At 43.4% G+C, this 25758-nt stretch overlaps 2 protein-coding genes across 2 annotated transcripts; both read right to left on the reverse strand.

Moving 5' to 3' along the window:
• Positions 1-1692: 1692 nt before the first annotated feature.
• LOC101691246 lies at positions 1693-25111 on the reverse strand. Its single transcript, XM_045065121.1, has 7 exons — positions 24714-25111; positions 12097-12803; positions 11782-11982; positions 11516-11536; positions 11398-11424; positions 9031-9138; positions 1693-2042 (listed from the first exon to the last, which is right to left on the reverse strand). The coding sequence occupies exons 2-7, from the start codon at positions 12698-12700 to the stop codon at positions 1939-1941; spliced, it is 1065 nt and encodes a 354-aa protein (XP_044921056.1). The 5' UTR covers positions 12701-12803; positions 24714-25111; the 3' UTR covers positions 1693-1938.
• On the reverse strand, positions 13516-23774 carry LOC106003436 (myelin-oligodendrocyte glycoprotein-like). The gene is made up of 3 exons (XM_013050892.2): positions 23483-23774; positions 21395-21742; positions 13516-13726 (listed from the first exon to the last, which is right to left on the reverse strand). The coding sequence occupies exons 1-3, from the start codon at positions 23565-23567 to the stop codon at positions 13641-13643; spliced, it is 519 nt and encodes a 172-aa protein (XP_012906346.2). The 5' UTR covers positions 23568-23774; the 3' UTR covers positions 13516-13640.
• Positions 25112-25758: the final 647 nt, after the last annotated feature.

Below are 25758 nucleotides of genomic sequence, written 5' to 3' on the forward strand. Positions count from 1 at the left end.
TGTGACCTCCTTCTTCTACTTCCAATTCCGTGTCTTCTCATCTGTCCCAGAATCACAACAGGTCAGTGTTCTCTACTTCAGGAGCCAACAAACCTTTATTCATTAATGTCTGAGTCCTTAACAGTCTGGCTTCCATCTGTTTCCTGTGGGTTCCATCAACCTTTACAATTGGACTAGAAGTACTCAGAAGCCATACATAGTTCTGGAACTGGGCTCATGGTCAAAGCTTTCTGCAATTCACCCAGGGTCTAAAAACATTCATCTTCATTTACCTTTATTCTGGTAGCAGTTCTGTTCTTTCCAACTGCTGTTGACTCACAAGGAAACCCAAACTCTCATTTTCCATTCCCTTAATTAATGCAGCACCAGTATTTCAGAAATAACAAATATTTACTAAGGTTCATTAAGATAAGTATATCTCATCCATTCCAGAATAGGAAGCACATACAATAGAATATTACACTCCACTCTTCTTTAAGTCCATCAGAAATGTTCAGATGGACAATGTTTTTTAGTCACAGTGCACATTTCCTAAATAGAGCAGGTAACCCACCTGTAGCCTCTGGGTTCATTTGCACAACTCAAACTATATAAAATAAAAATCATTTAATTCTTCAGAATAATTTAGACCTAATCTCATTTCATATCAAAACAATACAAAGACTCCATGAAATAATGCTCATGATCTAAAGAAACATGACTTCCAATAGCAAGATTCAGCCAACTCCATTACAGCTGAAAAAGTCAACATTTATCTTCTAATACCTGAGCATAAATCATGAACCGACTATTTTCATAACCTCACCCTAGCAGTCTATACCCAGAAAAGAAGGGCAAGACATCCAGTCATTCAAGATTAACTTCAGAGGCTATCATCCCTGGGAATCTACAGCTCCAGGAGAAGCCACCATGAGGAATCTGGGACAGTGTTGGAGCATTATGGGGACATAGCTTCAGGACCAGAGGGGAGTAATGGAGATTCAGCCCCTGCGAGATCACCATCAACACCACAGCCTGAACTGAACCCCTGCCCTGGGAGGCTCACAGGCTCCTCTGAAGAACAAGGAGGGTTGTTAACAGGAACAGGGGTCTGCAGAGGCCCACCCACCCCAGAGAAGATGGTCAGGGACACATCTCCTGACCTCAACCTGAAGTATGGAAACAAAGTCCCAGAGGAGTAAGTGAGAGGGAAGGAGAAAATGTGGGAACCATCAGTCATGTTGTAGAATGAGACATCCCCTTTCTCCAGGTCCAGGTCCCCTACCCTCTGGGGAATTGGCACAACATGTTCTGAAATATATGGAAGGGAAGAGAATGTATATCCATACATCCCCACAACCCAGAACCCTTTTTCTGGGGATTCCTGGTTCCAGCCATTCTTCTCCACATCTCTCCTGCAGACACCAAGGGCCCACTCACTTCTTTCTGCATTCCTGATCTCCACCTCCCATTAACAGCACCCTGATGTGATGCCTTCATGACCCAAGACACTATAGACTCCATGTTCTGAGCCCTTGGGTAAGTTTTTCCAGGTCACACTAGTCTTGTTATCAGAGACAGCAAGGCTGGAATGGGCAGACTCTGGATCCAGACTGACAGTCACTGCAGAGACAGTTACCAATAATTTAAGGACTTGCCCTACCACATAACAAGGCACACAACCACCACCCCACTCCCAGACACCTAGCTCCATGCAGGGAGGGCTAAACCTCAGGAGATGAGAGCCTTTTGGCTCAAGCACACAGCCTCTAACTGGAAGAAGTAAGCATAAGACTGATCTGGGGGTTAGACATGTCACAGGGCACTTGAGGGCCAGACTGGACTCCAACACTAAAGAATATCCATCTATATCCAGTATCAGTCACACCCAGTAATCTCAGCTACATGACTTTCACCGCCCCATTCCACTCACCACCATTGATGATGCCAGCATCTGTATCACCACAGCAAGCTGAAGGAGGTATCAGCAGCCATGGGATAGCAGTAGGAGCAACCAAACAGCAGAAGTAACTCACAGGCCTGAAACTTCTCCTTCTGCCAATCTACAAGAAAACCACATTGCACAAATGTGGACAACAAATCAGAGACTTGAGGAGACTGTACAGACCAGTGTTGGTACCTATCTCTGAAATACACTGAACCAAGAGATATAGGGGAAATGTTTTGGAAGCATTCACCTGTGAATTTATTTTTCACATACATTAATTCTCTCTCTCTCATGCTCACCCTCCCTCTCGCTGTCTCTCTCTGTCCTCTCTGACACACACACACGCACACATACATGCACACACTCTCTCTCATACATCCACAGCCATCAAGCTACACTGTTTCCATGAAACCCAAGCCAAAAAGCTTAACACCACTGAGGGAGTGTGTACTAACCTAAAAAGAAGGCTATTTGCACAGATTTCATTATCAAAGTAAGCTTTCTCTATCCCTAGCCACACATCAGTCCCAAAAACTAAGTTTTCTTTTGAGAAAGAACTGAGGAGACCAAAATTTCTGAGGTCTCCATTTACTTTTAAAGAACTGGCTGAACTGAACTTGCAGGTTGACTCCAAACCATGGTAGGGGCAATACAACTGGGTGGAGCTGCACTTGGAGGATGACTCTCAGCCATGGATGAGGAGAACTCAGGACATGGCACCAGAGAAATCTTGCCCCATCAGGAGGTAATGGAGAATATTCAAGGAAGGAGAGAGAGAAGTTCAAAGCAAGAAAGTAATGAATTTGCTTCCCTTTATTATGGAATATTGCAAGGAAAAACATCCCTGTGTAAGGGGAAACCCCAAAACATTAGGTCTAGTCATCTGCTTCTCCTTATAATCACCTAGAGAGATCAAAATCAGCAGGAGACACCACACATAATCAGCCCCCAAGTATGGCTGTGTCTTATGCCCCAGAAACTGTGAATATGTTTGACAGAAGGACTTTACAGGGTGCCTGGGTGGCTCAGTGGGTTAAGCCGCTGCCTTCGGCTCAGGTCATGATCTCGGGGTCCTGGGATCAAGTCCCGCATCAGGCTCTCTGTTCAGCAGGGAGCCTGCTTCCCTCTCTCACTCTCTGCCTGCCTCTTTGCCTACTTGTGATCTCTGTCTGTCATATAAACAAATAAAATCTTAAAAAAAAAAAAAGAAAAAGAAGGACTTTACAGATGTGAGGAAGATTAACGAAGATTAACGAATGGAAATAACGAATGCAGCAGGGGTAGAATAACAATTTCTCCATAAACCTAGATGGAACCTCAAACCCCAATTAGTCTAAGGACCATATCAAGCTATCCTCTATAAAGTGAGGTCCTGAAATGAGCAAGAGAAGAATAGAGGGACCCTGTCCCTCAGTGACACAAAGTATGAACTCCTCCAACCTTCATACTCCCCTTTGGGAAGAAGAAAGGAAGCTAACTGATCACAGAAAATGTATATCTGTCATAAGACCCTGAAAAGTCTGCACAGTAAAGCTGTGACCTCCAATAGGACAGAGACTCCAGAACAAAATTAGAATGATTATAAAACAAGAACAGGACACTTTCTTGAATATTTGCCAACAACATGGGACCCCTATTATCACACAGGTTTTTTCAGATAAAGTAGCACGTCCAGCTCTGTTGATTTGCTTATACCAACAGATCACATGAAGTGGGTAGACATGTCACATTTTGAGAAAAGGGAACTTTACTTGTTCTTCACTAAGACATTAGCTTACAGCAAACTCTACATTTCTATATGACAACTGACACAGATTAGCAAAGAAGAGGAATCAGGAGGAGGAGAAGAAGGAAGAGGAGAAAGGGAGTTGGTGTTCCATTCTGAGACTCTACAGTGCACCCAGAGCTATGCTGTGCACTTCAGTGGTCCAAGCACACTCTTCACCTCATTTCCACAGCAAGCTGTTCATTAGAAATTATTCTTCCAATTTCATGAATAAGATTAAATCAGACATTTGTTCACATCACATTATGAGCCCACCAATGTGAAAGTGTTGATTTTACTGTAAAGGTGTCTGTCCTTACAGAATAAAAAGAACATATATAAGGTATACTTTAAAACACAGACATTTCAATCCAACAGAGAATGGGGTGATGCTAAAAGAAGACTATTTAATCCACATTTTTAACAGATAAGTCCCAAGATTCAGTGAGACTCTCTAAAGAGTTTTCCTCACACATCTGGTCCCCATAGACTCTTACACCCCTGGCTACCCCTTCTCTGCTCTCACAGGCTTTATCCCTTACCATAAATAGAAACAGCCAGGACAGAAAAGGCACATGTTATGGATTCAGATGGCCTAGATTCATAACCCGCCCCGGTGCTACAGAGTGCTCTGCTAATGCTCTTTCATTGCATTAGCAATCCTAGGATCATACTCCTGCCCCCAGCTACTACAGGAAGGGTGAGATGGCCTTATTATCAGAAGCAAACCCAGTTAGAAAATTACTTCTGAACACCTTAAAATAAATATAAGTCTTTTCAGAAAACTCTCAAACATGTATCAAGGAGCCTATTACTTTTTGCACATCCAATAACTTGCATGTCCTTTGTGTACTTCCAACTCTAACCATCATAGCTGTCATTTGTGGTCTCTCTTCTACCCAAAGCCACCCAAAGTGTCTCTTCTACTCTCAGCCACACAAAGTGTCTCTGAGAGGAATCACAGGCTCCCTACTTTCCTTCTCATCTCCTCCTCTCTTTTCCAACCAGCTTTTCTTTCCCTGATTTACTCCCAAATTTTCTCTGGTAAACAATTTTCACTCCTCTGAGCTTCTGTTATTGCAATCCTCACACATTGCCCCTAATAAATCTAACCAGGACTGAGCCCATCAGCTAAACCCAGAATTCTCCTAAAAGGGGAGATAATGGTTGTGGAAAAACTGTAAGTTACTGTCCTTTAAAAAATTAATTTCTTAACCCTTCAATACAAACATGTACATAGGATTTTTTATGTAATGGTCCGAATCTCACAAACCCACTACCAGGACTCCCTAAACATCCTGGAGGCTCTGGATCTGAGAATTAGAACAGCTGATCTAGAGATAACTACTTCCAAAACAACCATGGAGGTTTAGAGGAAGATACCTGGTTTGGACAAGATGTCAGAGCATGCAGAAGCAAAATGAAGACCATCATTCCAGAAAAACAGAAAAAGAAAAAAAAAATGGGAAAACCAAAGCAAGATCCAAAAAGAGGTAGGAATTTCAGGATAAAATGGATTCAGAAACAAAGATCCCTTAAGGAAGACCTGAGTCCGCAAATCAGTCAATGTGATACAACACATCAATAAAAGAAAAAACAAGAACCATATGATACTCTTCATAGATGCTGAAAAAGCATTTGACAAAGTACAGCATCCCTTCCTGATCAAAACTCTTCAAAGTGTAGGGATAGAGGGCACATACCTCAATATCATCAAAGCCATCTGTGAAAAACCCACCACAAATATCATTCTCAATGGAGAAAAATTGAAAGCTTTTCCACTAAGGTCAGGAACACGGCAGGGATGTCCATTATCACCACTGCTATTCAACATAGTACTAGAGGTCCTAGCCTCAGCAATCAGACAACAAAAGGGAATTAAAGGCATCCAAATCAGCAAAGAAGAAGTCAAATTATCACTCTTCGCAGATGATATGATACTATATGTGGAAAACCCAAAAGACTCCACTCCAAAACTGCTAGAACTTATACAAGAATTCAGTAAAGTTCTTTCCATAGTTTGGCTATTGTGGACATTGCTGCTATAAACAATCGAGTACACGTGCCCCTTTGGATCACTACGTTTGTATCTTTAGGGTAAATGCCCAATAGTGCAATTGCTGGGTCATAAGGCAGTTCTATTTTCAACATTTTGAGGAACCTCCATGCTGTTTTCCAGAGAGGTTGCACCAGCTTGCATTCCCACCAACAGTGTAGGAGGGTTCCCCTTTCTCCGCATCCTCGCCAGCATCTGTCATTTCCTGACTTGTTGATTTTAGCCATTCTGACTGGTGTGAGGTGATATCGCATTGTGGTTTTGATTTGTATTTCCCTGATGCCGAGTGATATGGAGCACTTTTTCATGTGTCTGTTGGCCATCTGGATGTCTTCTTTGCAGAAATGTCTGCTCATGTCCTCTGCCCATTTCTTGATTGGATTATTTGTTCTTTGGGTGTTGAGTTTGCTAAGTTCTTTATAGATTCTGGACACTAGTCCTTTATCTGATATGTCGTTTGCAAATATCTTCTCCCATTCTGTCAGTTAAAGAACCTAGATGTCCATCAACAGATGAATGGATCAAGAAGATGTGGTATATATACACAATGGAATACTATGCAGCCATCAAAAGAAATGAAATCTTGCCATTTGCGACAACATGGATGGAACTAGAGCGTATCATGCTTAGGGAAATAAGTCAAGCAGAGAAAGACAACTATCATATGATCTCCCTGATATGAGGAAGTGGTGATGCAACATGGGGGCTTAAGTGGGTACGAGAAGAATAAATGAAAGAAGATGGGATTGGGAGGGAGACAAACCATAAGTGACTCTTAATCTCACAAAACAAACAGAGGGTTGTTGGGGGGAGGGGGTTAAGGAGAAGGGGGTGGTATTATGAACATTGGGGAGGGTATGTGTTTTGGTGAGTGCTGTGAAGTGTGTAAACCTGGTGATTCACAGACCTGTACCCCTGGGGATAAAAATATATGTTTATAAAAAATAAAAAATTATATTAAAAAAAAAAGAATTCAGTAAAGTGTCAGGATATAAAATCAATGCACAGAAATCAGTTGCATTTCTCTACACCAACAGCAAGACAGAAGAAAGAGATATTAAGGAGTCAATCCCATTTACAATTGCATCCAAAACCATAAGATACCTAGGAATAAACCTAACCAAAGAGGCACAGAATCTATACTCAGAAAACTATAAAGTACTCATGAAAGAAATTGAGGAAGACAAAGAAATGGAAAAATGTTCCATGCTCCTGGATTGGAAGAATAAATATTGTGAAAATGTCTATACTACCTAAGGCAATCTACACATTTAATGCAATTCCTATCAAAGTACCATCCATCTTTTTCAAAGAAATGGAACAAATACTTCTAAAGTTTATATGGAACCAGAAAAGACCTCGAATAGCCAAAGGGATATTGAAAAAGAAAGCCAACGTTGGTGGCATCACAATTCCGGACTTCAAGCTCTATTACAAAGCTGTCATCATCAAGACAGCATGGTACTGGCACAAAAACAGACCCATAGATCAATGGAACAGAATAGAGAGCCCAGAAATAGACCCTCAACTCTATGGTCAGCTAATCTTCGACAAAGCAGGAAAGAATGTCCAGTGGAAAAAAGACAGCCTCTTCAATAAATGGTGCTGGGAAAATTGGACAGCCACATGCAGAAAAATGAAATTGGACCATTTCCTTACACCACACACAAAAATAGACTCAAAATGGATGAAGGACCTCAATGTGCGAAAGGAATCCATCAAAATCCTTGAGGAGAACAGGGGCAGCAACCTCTTCGACCTCTGCCGCAGCAACATCTTCCTAGGAACAACGCAAAAGGCAAGGGAAGCAAGGGCAAAAATGAACTATTGGGATTTCATCAAGATCAAAAGCTTTTGCACAGCAAAGGAAACAGTTAACAAAATCAAAAGACAACTGACAGAATGAGAGAAGATATTTGCAAACCGACATATCAGATAAAGGACTAGTGTCCAGAATCTATAAAGAACTTAGCAAACTCAACACCTAAAGAACAAATAATGCAATCAAGAAATGGGCAGAGGACATGAACAGACATTTCTGCAAAGAAGACATCCAGATGGCCAAAAGACACATGAAAAAGTGCTCCATATCACTTGGCATCAGGGAAATACAAATCAAAACCACAATGCGATATCACCTCACACCAGTCAGAATGGCTAAAATCAACAAGTCAGGAAATGACAGATGCTGGCGAGGATGCGGAGAAAGGGGAACCCTCCTACACTGTTGGTGGGAATGCAAGCTGGTGCAGCCACTCTGGAAAACAGCATGGAGGTTCCTCAAAATGTTGAAAATAGAACTGCCCTATGACCCAGCAATTGCACTATTGGGTATTTACCCTAAAGATACAAATGTAGTGATCCAAAGGGGCACATGCACCCGAATGTTTATAGCAGCAATGTCCACAATAGCCAAACTATGGAAAGAACCTAGATGTCCATCAACAGATGAATGGATCAAGAAGATGTGGTATATATACACAATGGAATACTATGCAGCCATCAAAAGAAATGAAATCTTGCCATTTGCGACAACATGGATGGAACTAGAGCGTATCATGCTTAGGGAAATAAGTCAAGCAGAGAAAGACAACTATCATATGATCTCCCTGATATGAGGAAGTGGTGATGCAACATGGAGGCTTAAGTGGGTAGGAGAAGAATAAATGAAACAAGATGGAATTGGGAGGGAGACAAACCATAAGTGACTCTTAATCTCACAAAACAAACTGAGGGTTGCTGGGGGGAGGGGGTTTGGGAGAAGGGGGTGGGATTATGGACATTGGGGAGGGTATGTGCTTGGGTGAGTGCTGTGAAGTGTGTAAACCTGGTGATTCACAGACCTGTACCCCTGGGGATAAAAATATATGTTTATAAAAAATAAAAAATTTAAAAAAAAAAAGGAAGACCTGAGTCCTAAACAGGCTAGCTTGATTTCTGAAATCTTCCAGAGACAGCAAATTCTGAAGTACACCATCAATGCCATGGTCCAACTGCCCTTATAAATGGCCACTCTGTTGTCACTTGACCAACAAACTATCAGTTGAGCAAGGTGTGTTCAGAGGGTGTTGCTAATTCTAACAGCAACCTACAGTAGAGGATGGGTCAGAATAGAGACAGATCTGTGTTCCCAAGGACAGTCCCTGCAGTCTTCAGAAGGACACAACAAATATAACAAGGAGATCAGGAACACCAACCCCATCCTGGTGTGAGGTCCAGTGACAGAGAAGGTGGCACAGTGGAGGCTGGGGAGGTAAAGCCACAGAAAACTGAGTCACTTACCTGCATACAGTTTTGCCTTCTTCAGGGTTGAAAGGGAAGACACCCTGGTGAGACAGGAGCCAGAACAAATCTGCATATTATTGACTCCTCTCTGTGTTACAGGTGACACTATAACAGAGTAAGGAGAGAGGCTAGAGAGGAGATACCCTCCTGACTTGGCTGACAATAGGATGTTCTGGGAAATTCCCTGGACCACTGGTCAGAGAGCCAGCATTGCAGGCTGAGTTCCATGCCTGCCAATTGCTGCTGTGTGACCTTGCCAAGCTAGTGTCCTGAGTCTTAAAAACCACAACATTAAAATAAAAACTCTGAGAAACAAATGGAGGGTTTTGGAGGGGAGAGGGTGGGAGGTTGTGTGAGCCTGGTCTTGGGTATTATAGAGGGCACGTATTACGTGGAGCACTGGGAGTGCTGCATAAACAATGAATTCTGGAACACTGAAAAAAAATTAGAAAAATAAAAGATACATGTAGTTGAATAATAAAACCATCACAATGAGAGTTAAATTAAAAATCAAAAGAAATTTTTGTTTGTTTGTGTTTGTTTCTATTTTTAAAGATTTTATTTATTTCTTTGACAGAGAGTGATCACAAGCAGGCAGAGAGGCCGGGAGAGAGAGAAGAGGAAGCAGGCTCTCTGCCAAGCAGAGAGCCCGATGTGGGGCTCGATCCTAGGACCCCGAGATCCTGACCCTAGCAGAAGGCCGCATCCCAACCCACTGAGCCACCCAGGCATCCCAAAAGAACTTTTAAATATTCAACTTCTATTCTCCTACAGACAAGTAGACTTAAGAGTCAACCAAGAGAAACAATTTTAACCAGAAGAGACAAAATTTAAAAAATAAACAAATAAATTCAGCAGAGTCCAAAGAGACAAATGAAAATAACATAGAACTGAACGATTGATTATAACATTAAGAATATCTAAGGTGAGGGACGCCTGGGTGGCTCAGTTGGTTGAGCCGTTGCCTTCGGCTCAGGTCATGATTTCAAGGTCCTGGGATCGAGTCCCACATCGGGCTCCTTGCTGGGCGGGGAGCCTGCTTCTCTCGTCGCTGCCTCTGCCTGCCTCTCTGCCTGCTTGTGTGTACTCTCTCTCTCTATCTCTGGCAAATAAATAAAATCTTAAAAAAAAAAAATATCTAAGGTGAAAAACTCTTAAGTTATTCATTCAATTTTATGCACACAAGCATTGCAAGACCAGTTATCTATATGAATTTGGTTTTCTGAACAATAGAAGAGACACAACTTCCGTGGAAACACAGAATCCATAAGAGTCAGGTAGATCTCCTGGGGCCAGTGGAGAAGAATTTTAATATCTAAAGAAATTTCATGTTTAAAAAAATTGGTAGCAGTGTGGGAGGCACTCAGCATACATACAGTCAACATCTAAATCTGATTCTTCCTTTTTTTATGGTGTGCAGGGGGATTCAACAATAAGTCAAAATGCGCATTTCAAGTAAATTTTCAATGAAAAATAGTATTCCTTCAAAGAAAAATACTCTATGTCCAACCATTCTTGATTAACAAAAGAAAACGCATAATACTAACAAATTTCATCCACAGAATTTTTCTGAAATGAATCCCAATATCAATTGCATCCCAAAATAAAGAAATTTTCACATGAAAAAAAACCACACAAAATTTTTATCCCATCTGCTTTCAATTGACTTTAAAGGTCAAAAATTATACAATGTATGAAAATGTTTTAGGGAATAAAGTATACGTTATTCCATGAATGCAAGAAATCATTATTACATCCAATGACTTTCAGGAAAGAGAGATATGGGAAATAACACAAAAGGGGAGATGAATTAAGAACTGGGGTGTTAGCTGAGCACTAGGGTAAAAGTGTCCAAACGTTCTCAGAAAATACAACACTGGACCACTGACAACTTACCCCATGACATTCCCACCCAAGGTCTGTCTATCCTCTACCCAACAATTTGTGATCAGTACCTCCAGAACTGTAGAAAAAAGACTCTCCCACGATGGTGTTATGTGGAGGGAACATACTCCTAAATTTAATGACCCCATTTATTTATATAGTTTCTCTAAAACATTCCAGAGTATTCAGGTTGACTGAGAACCAGTTGCAGTGAAGACTAAAAGGCTACAAAGGAGGTGGGTAGGTGGGTAGATCAACCCAAGATGCACCACAGACTCCAGTGACCACCATCATTCCAGGTTTCAAAGCACTGTGTGCGAAAAAATAGCCCAGATGGGGAAAGCCCATGGAACAAGTTCTGCCTCTGGCCAGTTTCCACTTCTGCACCAGGGACGGGTCCACATGTCTCTGCATGAAACACAGAAGGGACACTATAGCTTAGGGGGTAAGAGACCCAAGGATATCTGGACAGTCACTCACCAGGCAGGTAAACAGATTTCCTCCAGTCTGCAAGGCAACACAGGAAACGGTGAGTTAAGAATCAGAATGTCTCCTACAAACGTGACACAGAAACTTCTGGGAAAAGGATGTAACATACCAAGATCTCCTTGGAGTTCATCTGAAAAAAGGTGAAAAATACTCTTAAACTCCCATCACTAAGAGCAGCAAAGACTGCACCTGAAAAACTCACAAGAGCATCTGTATGTCTCCTAGAAGATCTAACTCCAGACCCCTCAAGCCTCCAGAGCCCTACCTGTCCTCTCTGGTCCTCCTCAGCCCCCTGCTCCTGGCCAAGGGCCTACTGTCTGCTTCTCCTCTGCACCAGCTTCCACAAATGTTGGCCTTGGCCCTGTCCTGCCTTACCTCTGGCCTTCAGTGCCTCCTCCTTTATCTGCTGGTCCTCCTCCTGTTCTCTGTGTGGTTTCTCCCATTCCTGCATCTCCTGGAGCTTTGCAGTATGTTCTCTCATGATGTAAAAGGCAGCCCCAAGGAGTAGGAGCATCAGCACAGTCAGGATCACCATGAAAGCTAGCTTCCAGGGAGAACTCCAAGAGAAGAAGGGTTCTGTGCCCAGCCAGACACCCCATCAGGGCACTGCTCAGGACGGCCCAGCCCAGCACACACAGGGACCCCCAACCAGATAATCCCACCCTTCTAGGAGCGGGAAGTAGTACTGACCTGGGATGAACATGGCCATTGCCTTCTCCTGGCCCAAGATGGGGTTGAGGACTGAGCAGGTCACATTCCCTGAAGAGCTGTCCCTCACCACAAGAATTGCCTTTATGGTGAACAGCCCTTGGGCTTGGGTCTCAGAGAACGTCAGGAACTTCTCTCCACTTAGAGCTCTCCACTGCACTTGGGGCTTTGGGAACCACCCCGAGGCCATGCACACAATTCGAACCCATCCTTCTCTGGCCCTGTGATGTGCACTTGAGGGGCAGAGCCCGCACCTGAAGAGAAAAGCTGGAGAACCCAGGGAGGCCACCCAGAACCCAGAGATTCCAGCAGAACCTTCCTGTACACAACTCCAGGGAAGCATTGCATTTTGGGGGCTTCTTGGGGGAGTGATCCCTACAAGAATTAATGTAAGGGGTCCTGCCATGGGGATCATGGGGACCTGTGACAGGTCCAGAGGACAGGCACTGCTCCCTACCATGAGGGTGGGAATTCCATCACCCAGAGGGGTAGGAGGAATTTCATTCCATGATCCATCTTTCTCTGCTCTTCTCAACTCACACACTCTCCAGGGCATCTTCAGGAACACCCACTGCCACTCGGTCATCACTTCCACGAACCCACATACCTCCTGAGCTCGCTCCCTAATATCCACATCTCTGGTTTAGCTGTGCCAGGATTCCTCACAGATATTTCATGTTTGGCCCCATCTGTGACAGGATAATGAGGAAAATACCCCAATCTTTCAGTCTTCCTTACATCCAGCCAGCCCTCTGCCACATATTGTTAATGCCTTCACACTCTGCTTCTGGGCCCCAACCTGTGACTTGACTTAACCCACTGAGAGTTCAGGGAATGGGACTCTAGCAGAGGTGGAAACTGCTTGTGCCATTGCACTGTCCTCTGCCACAGGACAGACATCTTCAGGCTAGTGCAGCATTTCCAGCTGAAGCTGTCCTAGATTAACCAATAGCCACCTGGACAACACCAGCTGAGCAAACCCAGCCAAGGTTTACTGGCAGGACAAAATAGATTTAAAGTAAGAGGCTTATTGTCCCTGTTGCAAATAGGGAAAGAGAGTCCCTTCCCATCCTTTTTTTTGTAACATTTACTTGAGGAAACTTGTAATTCTGGGTGTTTTCTCTAATCTTTGAAATGTATATAAGTACTTTAAAACAAACAAACAAAAAAACAAAGAGGTCTTTTGCCAGCTCTGTGATCCAAGAATGTGTTTCTCAAGGACCCAGGAGCCCTCTCTTTGAACTGCTCACACCAAGGAGGACAGCAGACCTCGCTCTCCTTTCTTTGCCAGGGTAGGAGCCTATCCTCAGTGGGCACCTTGATCCACATGTAAAATCACCGCCTTTCATCATGATGGGAGAATTGGTAATAAATAAATAAATAAATAAATAAATAAATAAATAAAAACACTACTGTAAGTTTTATTTGTCTGCAAAGCTCTTCATCTCTCCTTCTATTCTGAATGATTCCCTTGCTGGATTCTTGGCTGCAGATTTTTTTTTTTCCTTTTAGCACATTTGAATATATCACACGGCTCCATTCTGGCCTGCAGAGTTTCTGTTGAAAATTCCACTGAGTATATGTGAAAGTGTTGAATCACTATATTGCACACCTGAAATGAATATAACACTCTGTGTTAACTACACTGGAATCATATTTCATTTTATTTTTAAGCTAGGAGAATTTGGTTTTCCTCATAATAAAGCCAATTAGCTAACTTACATGCTCACCCAATTCCTAGGTGGTGCAAATATTTGCACCACCTAGGACAAATTGTGCTGGCAAGTCCAGCTACTTGAGAGATCATAACTGTTGATCCTGAGAATGTATATAGAATGAGTTTTGTCTGCATATGGAAAAGATGAGATTTCTTCTGTCCTTGCATTTCCTTTTTTTTTTTTTAAGATTTTATTTATTTATTTGACAGAGAGAGATCACAAGTACGCAGAGAAGCAGGCAGAGAGAGAGAGAGGAGGAAGCAGACTCCCCGCTGAGCAGAGAGCCCAATGCAGGACTCAATTCCAGGATCCTGAGATCATGACCCGAGCTGAAGGCAGTGGCTTAACCCACTGAGCCACCCAGGCACCCCTGTCCTTGCATTTCTTGATAGAATCTCTGTGATGTACAGCACATTGTAGTTAATGCTAATTTAATAATAAAAAGGAGCTTTCTTCCTACTACCCTAGAGACAAGATTCTGAGTTGAAAGATTATGGGTTTTTTTGGGAGATTTTGGGGGGTTCTTTTTTGTTTTGTTTTGTTTTGTTTCAGCGTAACAGTATTCATTGTTTTTGCACCACACCCAGTGCTCCATTCAATACCTGGCCTCCCTAATACCCACCACCTGGTTCCCCCAACCTCCCACCCCCCGCCCCTTCAAAACCCTCAGGTTGTTTTTCAGAGTCCATAGTCTCTCTCATGGTTCACCTCCCCTTCCAATTTCCCTCAACTCCCTTCTCCTCTCCATCTCCCCTTGTCCTCCATATTATTTCTTATGCTCCACAAATAAGTGAAACCATATGATAATTGACTCTTTCTGCTTGACTTATTTCACTCAGCATAATCTCTTCCAGTCCCGTCCATGTTGCTACAAAAGTTGGGTATTCATCCTTTCTGATGGAGGCATAATACTCCATAGTGTATATGGACCACATCTTCCTTATCCATTCATCTGTTGAAGGGCATCCTGGTTCTTTCCACAGTTTGCTACTATAAACATTGGGGTACAGATGGCCCTTCTTTTCACTCCATCTGTATCTTTGGGATAAATACCCAGTAGTGCAATTGCAGGTTCCTAGGGAAGCTCTATTTTAATTTCGTGAAGATAGAAGACCATTCCATGCTCTTGGATCAGAAGAATAAACATTGTTAAGATGTCTATACTGCCTAGAGCATTTGTCATTCTGATCAAAATTCCACCAGTATTTTTCAAAGAGTTGGAGCAAATAATCCAAAATTTTGTATGGAATCAGAAGAGACCCCAAAACACTAAGGAAATGTTGAAAAACAAAAATAAAACTGGTGGCATTATGTTGCCTGATTTCAAGCTTTACTACAAAGCTGTGATATCCAACACAGCATGGTACTGGCACAAAAACAAACACAAAGACCAGTGGAACAGAGTAGAGAGCCCAGAAATGGACCCTCAACTCTATGGGTGTCACGCTCTCCCTGCCTGCAGAGATGACGCAACACCAACACACACACAGGTCGATGCACAAGCTCTTGTTTATTCCCTGGTCGATCTTTCTCCTCCCCCTGCGGGGAAGTTCCCTTGCCTTATATAGGACATAACATCCAATCACAGAGGTGTTCACGTGAACAGGAGGTATCTAGAGCTTGTAGACAGTGGTGGCATAACAGCCAATCACAGAGGTGTTCACATGACAAGCATGAGGTCATGTGTGGCCAGGGCAGCTGTCCGTGCTGCTCGGGCTATGTAGCCAGCGCCATCTTAGGGGCACGACCCCGACATATGGGCAAATAATCTTTGACAAAACAGGAAAAAATATACAGTGGAAAAAATACAGTCTCTTCAATAAATGGTGCTGGGAACTCTGGACAGCTATATGTAGAAGAATGAAACTCGACCATTCTCTTACACCATACACAAAGATAAAATCAAAATGGATAAAAGACCTCAATGTGAGATGAGAATCCATCAGAATCCTAGAGAAGAACATAGGCAAGAACTTCTTCAATATCAGCCACAGCAACTTCTTTCGAGATATATCTCCAAAGGCAAAGGAAACAAAAGCAAAAATGAACTTTTGGGAGTTCATCAAGATCAAAAGCTTCTGCACAGCAAAGGAAACAGTCAACAAAACAAAGAGGCAACGCACAGAATGGGAGAAGATATTTGCAAATGACAGTACAGACAAAAGGTTGATATCCAAGATCTATAAAGAACTCCTCAAATTCAACACACACAAAACAGACAATCATATCAAAAAATGGGCAGAAGATCTGAACAGACACTTCTCCAATGAAGACAGACAAATGGCTATCAGACACATGAAAAAATGTTCATCATCACTAGCCATCAGGGAGATTCAAATTAAGACCACATTGAGATACCACCTTACACCAGTTAGAATGGCCAAATTAGGAAGACGGGAAACAACGTGTGTTGGAGAGGATGTGGAGAAAGGGGGACCCTCTTCCACTGTTGGTGGGAATGGATGTTGGTGCAGCCTCTTTGGAGAACAGTGTGGAGATTCCTCAAATTAAAAATTGAGCTTCCCTAGGACCTGCAATTGCAGGGTATTTATTTATTTATTTATTTATTTACTTATTTTGGGTATTTACCCCAAAGATACAGATGTAGTGAAAAGAAGGGCCAACTGTACCCCAATGTTTATAGCAGCAATGGCCACGGTCGCCAAACTGTGGAAAGAACTAAGATGCCCTTCAATGGATGAATGGATAAGGAAGATGTGGTGCATCTATACTATGGAGTATTATGCCTCCATCAGAAAGGATGAATACCCAACTTTTGTAGCAACATGGACAGGACTGGAAGACATTATGTGGAGTGAAATAAGTCAAGCAGAGAGAGTCAATTATCATATGGTTTCACTTATTTGTGGAGCATAGCAAATAACATGGAGGACAAGGGGAGATTGAGAAGAGAAGGGAGTTGAGGGAAATTGGAAGGGGAGGTGAACCATGAGAGACTATGGACTCTGAAAAACATTCTGAGGGTTTTGAAGGGGTGAGGGTGGGAGGTTGGGGGAACCAGGTGGTGGGTATTAGAGAGGGCACATATTGCATGGAGCACTGGGTGTGGTGCAAAAACAATGAATACTGTTATGCTGAAAAGAAATAAAAAAATTTTTTTAAAAATACACAACCTAACCCTACACACAAAGGAGCTGGAGAAAGAACAACAAAGAAACCCTAAACCCAGCAGGAGAAGAGAAATCATAAACATCAGAGCAGAAATCAATGAAATAGAAACAACAACAAAAAAATAGAACAAATCAATGAAACTAGGAGCTTGTTCTTTGAAAGAATTAATAAGATTGACAAATCCCAGGCCAGACTTATCAAGAAGAAAAGAGAAAGGACCCAAATAAATAAAATCATGAATGAAAGAGAAGAGATCACAAACAACACCAAAGAAATACAAACAATTATAAGAACATACTATGAGCAACTCTATGCCAACAAATTTGACAATCTGGAAGAAATGGATACATTTCTAGAGACATATAAACTACCACAACAGAACCAGGAAGAAATAGAAAACCTGAATAGACCCATAACCAGTAAGGAGATTGAAACAGTCATCAAATATCTGGGGACTAAAAATATATGTTTATAAAAAATAAAAAATTTATAAAAAAAAAAGACTGAGTTCTAAAAATTAAATATCTCACCATGAAAATGAAAAAAAAAAATCTCCAAACAAACAAAAGCCCAGGGCCAGACGGCTTCCCAGGGTAATTCTACCAAACATTTAAAGAAGAATTAATTCCTATTCTCCTGAAAATGTTCCAAAAAATAGAAATGGAAGGAAAACTTCCAAACTCATTTGATGAGGACACCATCACCTTGATCTCAAAACCAGACAAGGATCCCATCAAAAAAGAGAATTATAGACCAATATCCTTGATGAACACAAATGAGAAAATTCTCACTAAAATACTGGCCAATAGCATCCAACAGTACATTAAAAGGATTATTCACCACGACCAAGTGGGATTTTTTCCAGGGCTGCAAGATTGGTTCAACATCAGCAAATCAATCAATGTGATACAATACATTAAGAAAAGAAAGAATAAGAACCATATGATACTCTCATAGATGCTGAAAAAGCATTTGACAAAGAGGAGCATCCCTTCCTGATTAAAACTCTTCAAAGTGTACGGATACAGGGCACATACCTCAATATTATCAAAGCCATCTATGAAAAAAGACTGCAAATATCATTCTCAATGGAGAAAAATTGAAAGCTCTTCCGCTAAGGCCTGGAATATGGCAAGGATATCTGTTATCACCACTGCTGTTCAACATAGTATTAGAAATCCTAGCCTCAGCAATCAGACAACAAAAAGAAATTAAAGGCATCCAAATTGGCAAAGAAGTCAAACTATCATTCTTTGCAGATGATATGATACTATATGTGGAAAACCCAAAAGGCTCTGCTCCAAAAATGCTAGAACTTGTACAGGAATTCAGTAAAGTATCAGGATATAAAGTCAATGCACAGAAATCAGTTGCATTTCTTTACACTAACAACAAGACAGAAGAAAAAGAAATTAAGGAGTCAGTCCCATTTACAATTGCACCCAACACCATAAGATACCTAGGAATAAACCTAACCAAAGAGGCACAGAATCTGTACTCAGAAAACTATAAAGTACTCATGAAAGAAATTGAGGAAGACACAAAGAAATGGAAAAATGTTCCATGCTCCTGGATTGGAAGAACAAATATTCTGAAAATGTCTATGCTCCCTAAAGCAATCTACATATTTAATGCAATCCCTATCAAAATCCCATCCATTTTTTTCAAAGAAATGGAACAAATAATCCTAAAATTTATATGGAACCAGAAAAGACCTTGAATACCCAAAGGAATATTCAAAAAGAAAGCCAAAGTTGGTGGCATCACAATTCCAGACTTCAAGCTCTATTACAAAACCAGACACACAGATCAATGGAACAGAATAGAGAGCCAGAAATAGACCCTCAACTCTATGATCAACTAATCTTCAACAAAGCAGGAAGGAATGTCCAATGGAAAAAAGACAGCCTCTTCAACAAATGATGCTGGGAAAATTGGACAGCCACATGCAGAAAAATGAAATTGGACTATTTCCTTACATGACACACAAAAATAGACTCAAAATGGATGAAGGACCTCAATGTGAGAAAAGAATCCATCAAAATCCTTGAGGAGAATGCAGGCAGCAAGCTCTTTGACCTCAACTGTAGCAACTTCTTCCTAGGAACATCACCAAGACAACAGAAGCAAGGGCAAAAATGAACTATTGGGTTTTCATCAAGATCAAAAGCTTTTGCACAGCAAAAGAAACAGTTAACAAAACTAAAAGACAACTGACATAATGGGAGAAGATATTTGCAAATGATATCTCAGATAAAGGTCTAGTATCCAAAATCTATAAAGAGCTTAGTAAACTCAACACCCAAAGAACAAATAATCCAATCAAGAAATGGGCAGAGGACATGAACAGACATTTCTGCAAAGAAGACATCCAGATGGCCAACAGACACATGAAAAAATGCTCCATTTCACTTGGCATCAGGGAAATACAAATCAAAACCACAATGAGATACCACCTCACCAGTCAGAATGGCTAAAATTAACAAGTCAAGAAATGACAGAAGCTGGCCAGGATGCGGAGAGAGGGGAACCCTCCTACACTGTTGGTGGGAATGCAAGCTGGTGAAACCACTATGAAAACAGCATGGAGTTTCCTCAAAATAATGAAATTGGAGCTACCCTATGACTCAGCGACTGCACTACTGGATATATATCCTAAAGATACAATCATGGTGCTCCAAAGGGGCACGTGCACCCGAATTTTTATAGCAGCAATGTCCACAACAGCCAAACTAGAAAGGAACCTAGATGTCCATCAACAGATGAATGGATAAAGAAGATGTGGTATATATATACAATGGAATACTATGCAGCCATCAAAAGAAATGAAATCTTGCCATTTGCGCGACGTGGATGGAACTAGAGAGTATTGTGCTTAGTGAAATAAGTCAATCGGAGAAAGACAACTATCATATGATCTCCCTGATATGAGGAAATGGAGATGCAATGTGGGGGGGGTTGGGAGGGTAGGAAAGGAAAAAATGAAAGAAGATGGGATTGAGAGGGAGACAAACCATAAAAGACTCAATCTCAGAAAGCAGACTGAGGGTTGCTGGGGAGAGGGGGGATGGAGAGGGTAGTGGGGATATGGACAATGGGGAGGGAATGTGCTATGATGAGTGCTGTGAAATGTGTAAACCTGGCGATTCACAGACTTGTACCCCGGGAATAAAAATACATTATATGTTTATTAAAGTAAATACATAAATTAATTTGTTAAAAAAAGATTAGCCAAACATGGCACAGATGAGCTGAACTCCCTGAATGCCAGATTTAAAAAATCCTTGTTCTTATAGGCCACTGAGATCTCTATCTCTGCATTACACAACATTATGGCAGCAATCTGCAGCTTACACATAAAATCCATATATCTACCACTAAACAACCAATTAAAAAAAATAATAACCTGTGAGTACCTGAAGTCCCTTGTCCCCAAATCTCCTCACTCAGCTGGGTCTATATCCAAACCTCTCTGACACTAGAGTGCTCCTTTCCCACCACACTGCCCCTACATGAATGCAGAGGGCCATCCTCTTCACCCCATAACTACATCCAGGCCTCCAATCTTGTTCACCTTCCATACACCGTCCATTACAGCTGCCAAAGCAAACCTGCCCTCACACACCTCGCTCCACTGCTCTGTTGAAAATTCCCTCAACCCTGCATCTAAATGGCATAAGAGCACACAAAGCCTTTGATGGTCTGGTATTACCACCCCCACTACCCCGCAAACGAAACTCCTATCCACTTCCTCCTCAATCCCACCATCTGCACCTGTCAGGGAGTACACAGTCCAGACCTGGGACAATTCGGTTGATTGCTCAGAACCACAATCATCATGCTGTGTATGCGCCACACAGATCCATCAACCGAAGGCCATTTCAGAACACTGTCTGCTTCACTCAAATATCTGCTCAAGTGTGTGTTACTCATGGGCTTCTCCTGACAAATCCCGTCTCTGTGCACCTGGACAAGGAACACCTCTATATTCCGGAGAGTCACCTCTAACCACCCTCCCATTCACCTCCACACCAATCATGTGGCCTCTCTCTATGCCCAGACTCACCAGCCACACTCCTTCCTCAGGTGTCTCATGTGGGTGTTCTTCTGCTTGGAACTCTCATTCCTAAAATATTTATTTGGCTAAATCTCTACACACCACCATCTAACATTATCTATAACCTATTTGGCTATTTATTGTCTGTATAATATAAACTCTACAGGGCATGGACCTTTATTTGTTACACCAAGATACCCAGGTGCAGAGAACATAGCTATCATGTACCAGGAGTTCTATATATTTAAACTGAATAAATGAAGAGTGAAAGACCCACTTTCCCTCTTGTATAAATTGAGGGCTATTAACTTAGACCCTGAGGTGGCTCTGAATTCCAATACTGCAGATCTCTAAATATAGACCAACAATCCACCTGCCACCTTCAGTTCCACACTGGCCTCTTCATAGAAGATTCTCATTTGGAAGAAGCAGGTATACAGCCTGTTGTCAAAAGCCTGGACATGGTGAATGCGCACAGCAGCCTCCCCCTGGGTGAGGAAATCCTTCACCAGTGAGGTTTGCCCTCTGTACTCAGCCAACTGCTCTTCTGTCTGCTCCCGCTGGTTTTGATAGATGAGCACTGCTCCTGAGAACTTGGAGGGGAACCACCACAGCTCCATATTCTCCACATCCATGGCTGGGGACACAAGACACGGCAGTGTGATGTCCGCACCCAGCACTGCCACAATGGGTTCGGAGGGGCCAATCACCATAAACTCCTCTGTGGACACAGACATAGGAGTGAGAAAGCTGGAGAGATGCAGGACAGGGAAGGAAACATGCTATCAGGAGGGAGACCCTGACTGAGGGACTCACTCAGCTGTGACAACTCCTAATGGGACAATTTTATCCTACAATTTTAAAACACACAAATGGTGTCAAAGATTCTCCTCAGCAGCAAGTGCTCCTGACTCCAGGACCTTCCATGAAGGACGCTTTGACTCAGTCGTTCTAAACTTCCACAGGCATCACAATCACCAGGAAGGCCTGTGAAACACAGACTGCTGGGCTCTACCCCCAGGCCTCCTGGTTCAGTAGGTCTGGAGTGGGTCCAAGACTGTGCATTTCTAAGGAGGTGGTGAGAAGCTGATACTGATGTTCCAGGGACCACACTCTGAGAACCACAACTCTAACTTGCCTCCTCTTAGGACAGAACTGAAAACTTATCAAAGAGCACTACTATGGCCGAGTGGTAACATCCTATTCATTGTAGCACACCTGAAACTTTCCTACACTTGCTCCTAAATTTATTATTTCTGTTTGTGTCTTTGTTCTCTGCTGAATTCCATGTGCACTAAAAACTAGACCTCACAGCTACTTGCATTAAAACCTGCCTTCACTCCACTGCTCACAGGACCCAACTCACTACCTGTTACCAAAGAGGGTTCATCACATTGCTCCCAGCCCCTCGAAACCCTGGTCTTCTGAGACCTGGTAGATATGTCACAGCAGGACACTTCTGCAGGACAAACCCCACCTGACAACCAAACACTGACTTCCCAGCTCCTGTGCTATTCAAATTTGGCTGAGTCACCATCTGTTTCACCTGGGGGATGACAATTACTAGTCTCCCTGTGACATCCTCCCTCCAGTCAGTGTCTGTGATCCTTTAAACCTAGAACCAAAACCATGTACCTCCTCTACCAAAGCCCTTCAATGATTCTGCAGTTGCCCAAGTGATCCTGAGCCCATTAAGGAAGACCCTCCCTGCTCTCTGATCCCCAACTCCTGCTTCTCTCCCCCTCATTCACTCTGCTCGGGCCAACACTCACCTCCTCTGCTCCTTGAACACCAGGCACACTGCCAGCTTTGTCTGGCTGCTCCTCACTATTGAAAAGCTTTATCCATGGGATCCAGACAAGCTCCTCCCACCTCCTCTATGACTTGGTTCCCACCACACTGCATACAGTGACCACCTTATGGAGCACTGCTGCCTGCCCACTTGCCATCCTGCTCTACATCCTTGTCCCATGCTCTCTACTCCTCTAACAGATGTAGACTCTATGGGGTATTTCATACTCGCTGTCCCTGCCAGAATGTAAGCTCTATAAAGACAGAGACTGTCTGCTTTGTACACAGCGTAGCACCTAACATGTACTCAGTGCCCTATAAATATTTGTGAAATATACGTACCAGTAAAGCTAGGAAACAAAAAGCCAATAAAGCCAGGAACCCCCCCTCCCCAAAAAGAGAGAGAGAAACAATTACTTTCATAGTGAAATTCACATTTTACTTCAGAGACATAAACTCATTAGAGAACTGTCATGCTCCCCTGCCCGTATTTTGTAGTTCTGGGATTCTTCTTATGTGTTTAATTTCAAATAGCAGTTGGGGCATCTCCAGAATCTGGGTAGAGCCAGGGACTCCACCAACAGCCATCTGTCCTGATGAGACACCAGCAGAGCTCCAGGGCTCTCACCCACCCCAGGGAGACACAGGGAGGGGGAGGGGACACATTCACCTGCAGAGCTACCAGCAGGCAGCTGGAAGAGGAGAAGCAGGGAGGAGAGTTGGGACAGCAAAGAGCCCCCGCAGCAACCCTCCATTTCCTCAGATCTGGGAAGACACAGGGCAGGAGGCAGGTGAACACCTCCAGAGATGAAGCAGGGCCAGGCCAGAGCTCTGGTCCTCAGAGCAGACAGGAGGGCTCAGGGCTGGCAACAGTCCCCAGCAGGAGCACAGCCTTTCCTACAGCTCAGTATGCTGATGAGGTGGGGGCCCCACAACCCTGATGTGAGGAAAGCCTGCCCAGGCCTTTGGAAACTTTCCCAGTCTGCTCTGCCCACAGAACCACACCCTTCCCGCCTCAGCACAAAGGCCTCCTCCATGTTTGCGTAAGTCACAGGCCACCACAGAGGTCCAGGGACACAAGGTGTAGACTTGGGGCCCTCCCAAAGAAGGACACACCAGCTCCTGTGTGTTGTTCTTCTGCTGCCCCCTAATTATGACCAGGGAATGACTGAGAAGCATGACAGCCAGACTGCGTCGTCCTCAAGGACACTGTGGCTCCCACCACAGGCACGTTGTTCTGGGGTCCTTTGATAGGTGAGTTCACCCTGATTTCCCCTCCTGCCTCCTGCAGCTCTTTTCTGCTCAGGACCAAGGATGTGGACTTGCTCATAGCTGAAGCCAGACAATTCCCCTCAATGGTTAATCATCATCTTCTCTATGTTTGAGGAGTTTCTGACTCATGGTAAAGGATCCCAGCAGAGCAGTGGGAATCACAGGATAAAATGAGACCTGGTCAAAAAGAAGGGCTTCAAACCACTGACCCTGAGTGGGGAGGGGGCAGCCAGTGGTCCTGGGACAGATTCTGGGGCTGACTGCTAAGGTCTCCTCCACACTCAGCCACCTGCTGTGGAAATCACCTGAGGCAAGGTTCTTGACCTGCTCTGCCCCAGGTCCTATCTGCAGAGTAATAAGATCTCATCCCACTGTATAAGAAGTATCCTATGAATGTATGTATGGAGAGTTAGTGCACATTAGAACAGTGCCTGTTCCTAGGAAAGCTATAGAAATGTCATTAAGTAAATGAGTAAAGTGGAGTCCGCACTGTAGTTGGGTCATCTCAGAGCCTCATTATTATTTGCACCAGTCTCTCAGCACATCCAGGACCTCAACGTCCTCCTCCCAAGCATCTACTCCCCCACTTTCCTCTTCTTGTCCAGCAAGTGTCTTCAGAACCCACTCACCTGTTGAAAACCTGGGACTTCTGGAGCTCTATACTGTGAGACCTCAGCCAGCCCCAAATCTGCTCTCAGAGATTGCACATGCTCAAGCCCTGAAGCCTGCTCCAGATCCAACGTTGGTGCCACAGGCTCCTCTTGTCTGAGAGGCAGGTGGTTCCAGTAGAGCAGAGAAGCACAGCCGAACACAGGTTGCAGAGGTCTCAGTTGACCAGGAACTGGGACACTCAGCACTCCCAGACAGAAGAATCCTGCACTGATTCCTTCCACCATTTGAAAGTGAAAGCTTACAAAATGCAACCCTAGCAGACTCTGCCCTGCCCACTGGACAGTGCACTCTAGTTATCAGGAAGGAAACAGCATGATCAGAGCCACAGAAACAGGGCAGGTACAGATACATGGACCCACTCCGCAGGGCAACACACAGAGGCAGAGACTCCATAATCCTTTGTTGATCAACTGCTACTCTCCAGGTTGACTAGCTTCTAGACCAGAAGCAAGGTGTGTATGCGGCACAGCCAAGATTTAAAAAGCCCTATGCTTGGGGCTACTAGTACTTTCTTTTCACTACCAAAACTATTCTGTTGGTTGGTGAATCCTGTCAGCTGGTGAATGCTATGTGGCAGAAGACTTTGAAATGCCCCAGTGTAGCTGCTTTGCTTTTTATCACCAGGAGATAACCCAGGTGCTCCCCACAGTGGGGCAATAGAGGGGTTAAGCCTGAGCATCACAGAATCTTCCAGGACCAGCTCCAGGACACTGGCCCTGCCCCAGCTGAATGGACAGCACCCTGTGGCTTCCTAATACTATACTATCACACAAGACCTGGGTAGACCATTCAGCCCCTCCGCAACAGGCCACAGTATGCACCAGGCAAGGTGGATTCTGTGGTCTCTGAAGGAACACTGTGGAGCACTAGGGCTTCCGTTCCAGCCCCTCCCTTCCTGCAGTTCCCCATCTCAGTAAAAGACACCTGGGGTCACCCAGTTATGTCTGCCAGATTCTGGAGGGCCATTCCACCACACACACCACTTTCCCACCCAGTCTTCTG

The sequence above is a fragment of the Mustela putorius genome, unplaced genomic scaffold, assembly GCF_011764305.1.
Source record: "Mustela putorius furo isolate JIRA1106 unplaced genomic scaffold, ASM1176430v1.1 tig00003856_pilon_pilon_pilon, whole genome shotgun sequence".
Taxonomy (NCBI): Eukaryota; Metazoa; Chordata; class Mammalia; order Carnivora; family Mustelidae; genus Mustela; species Mustela putorius.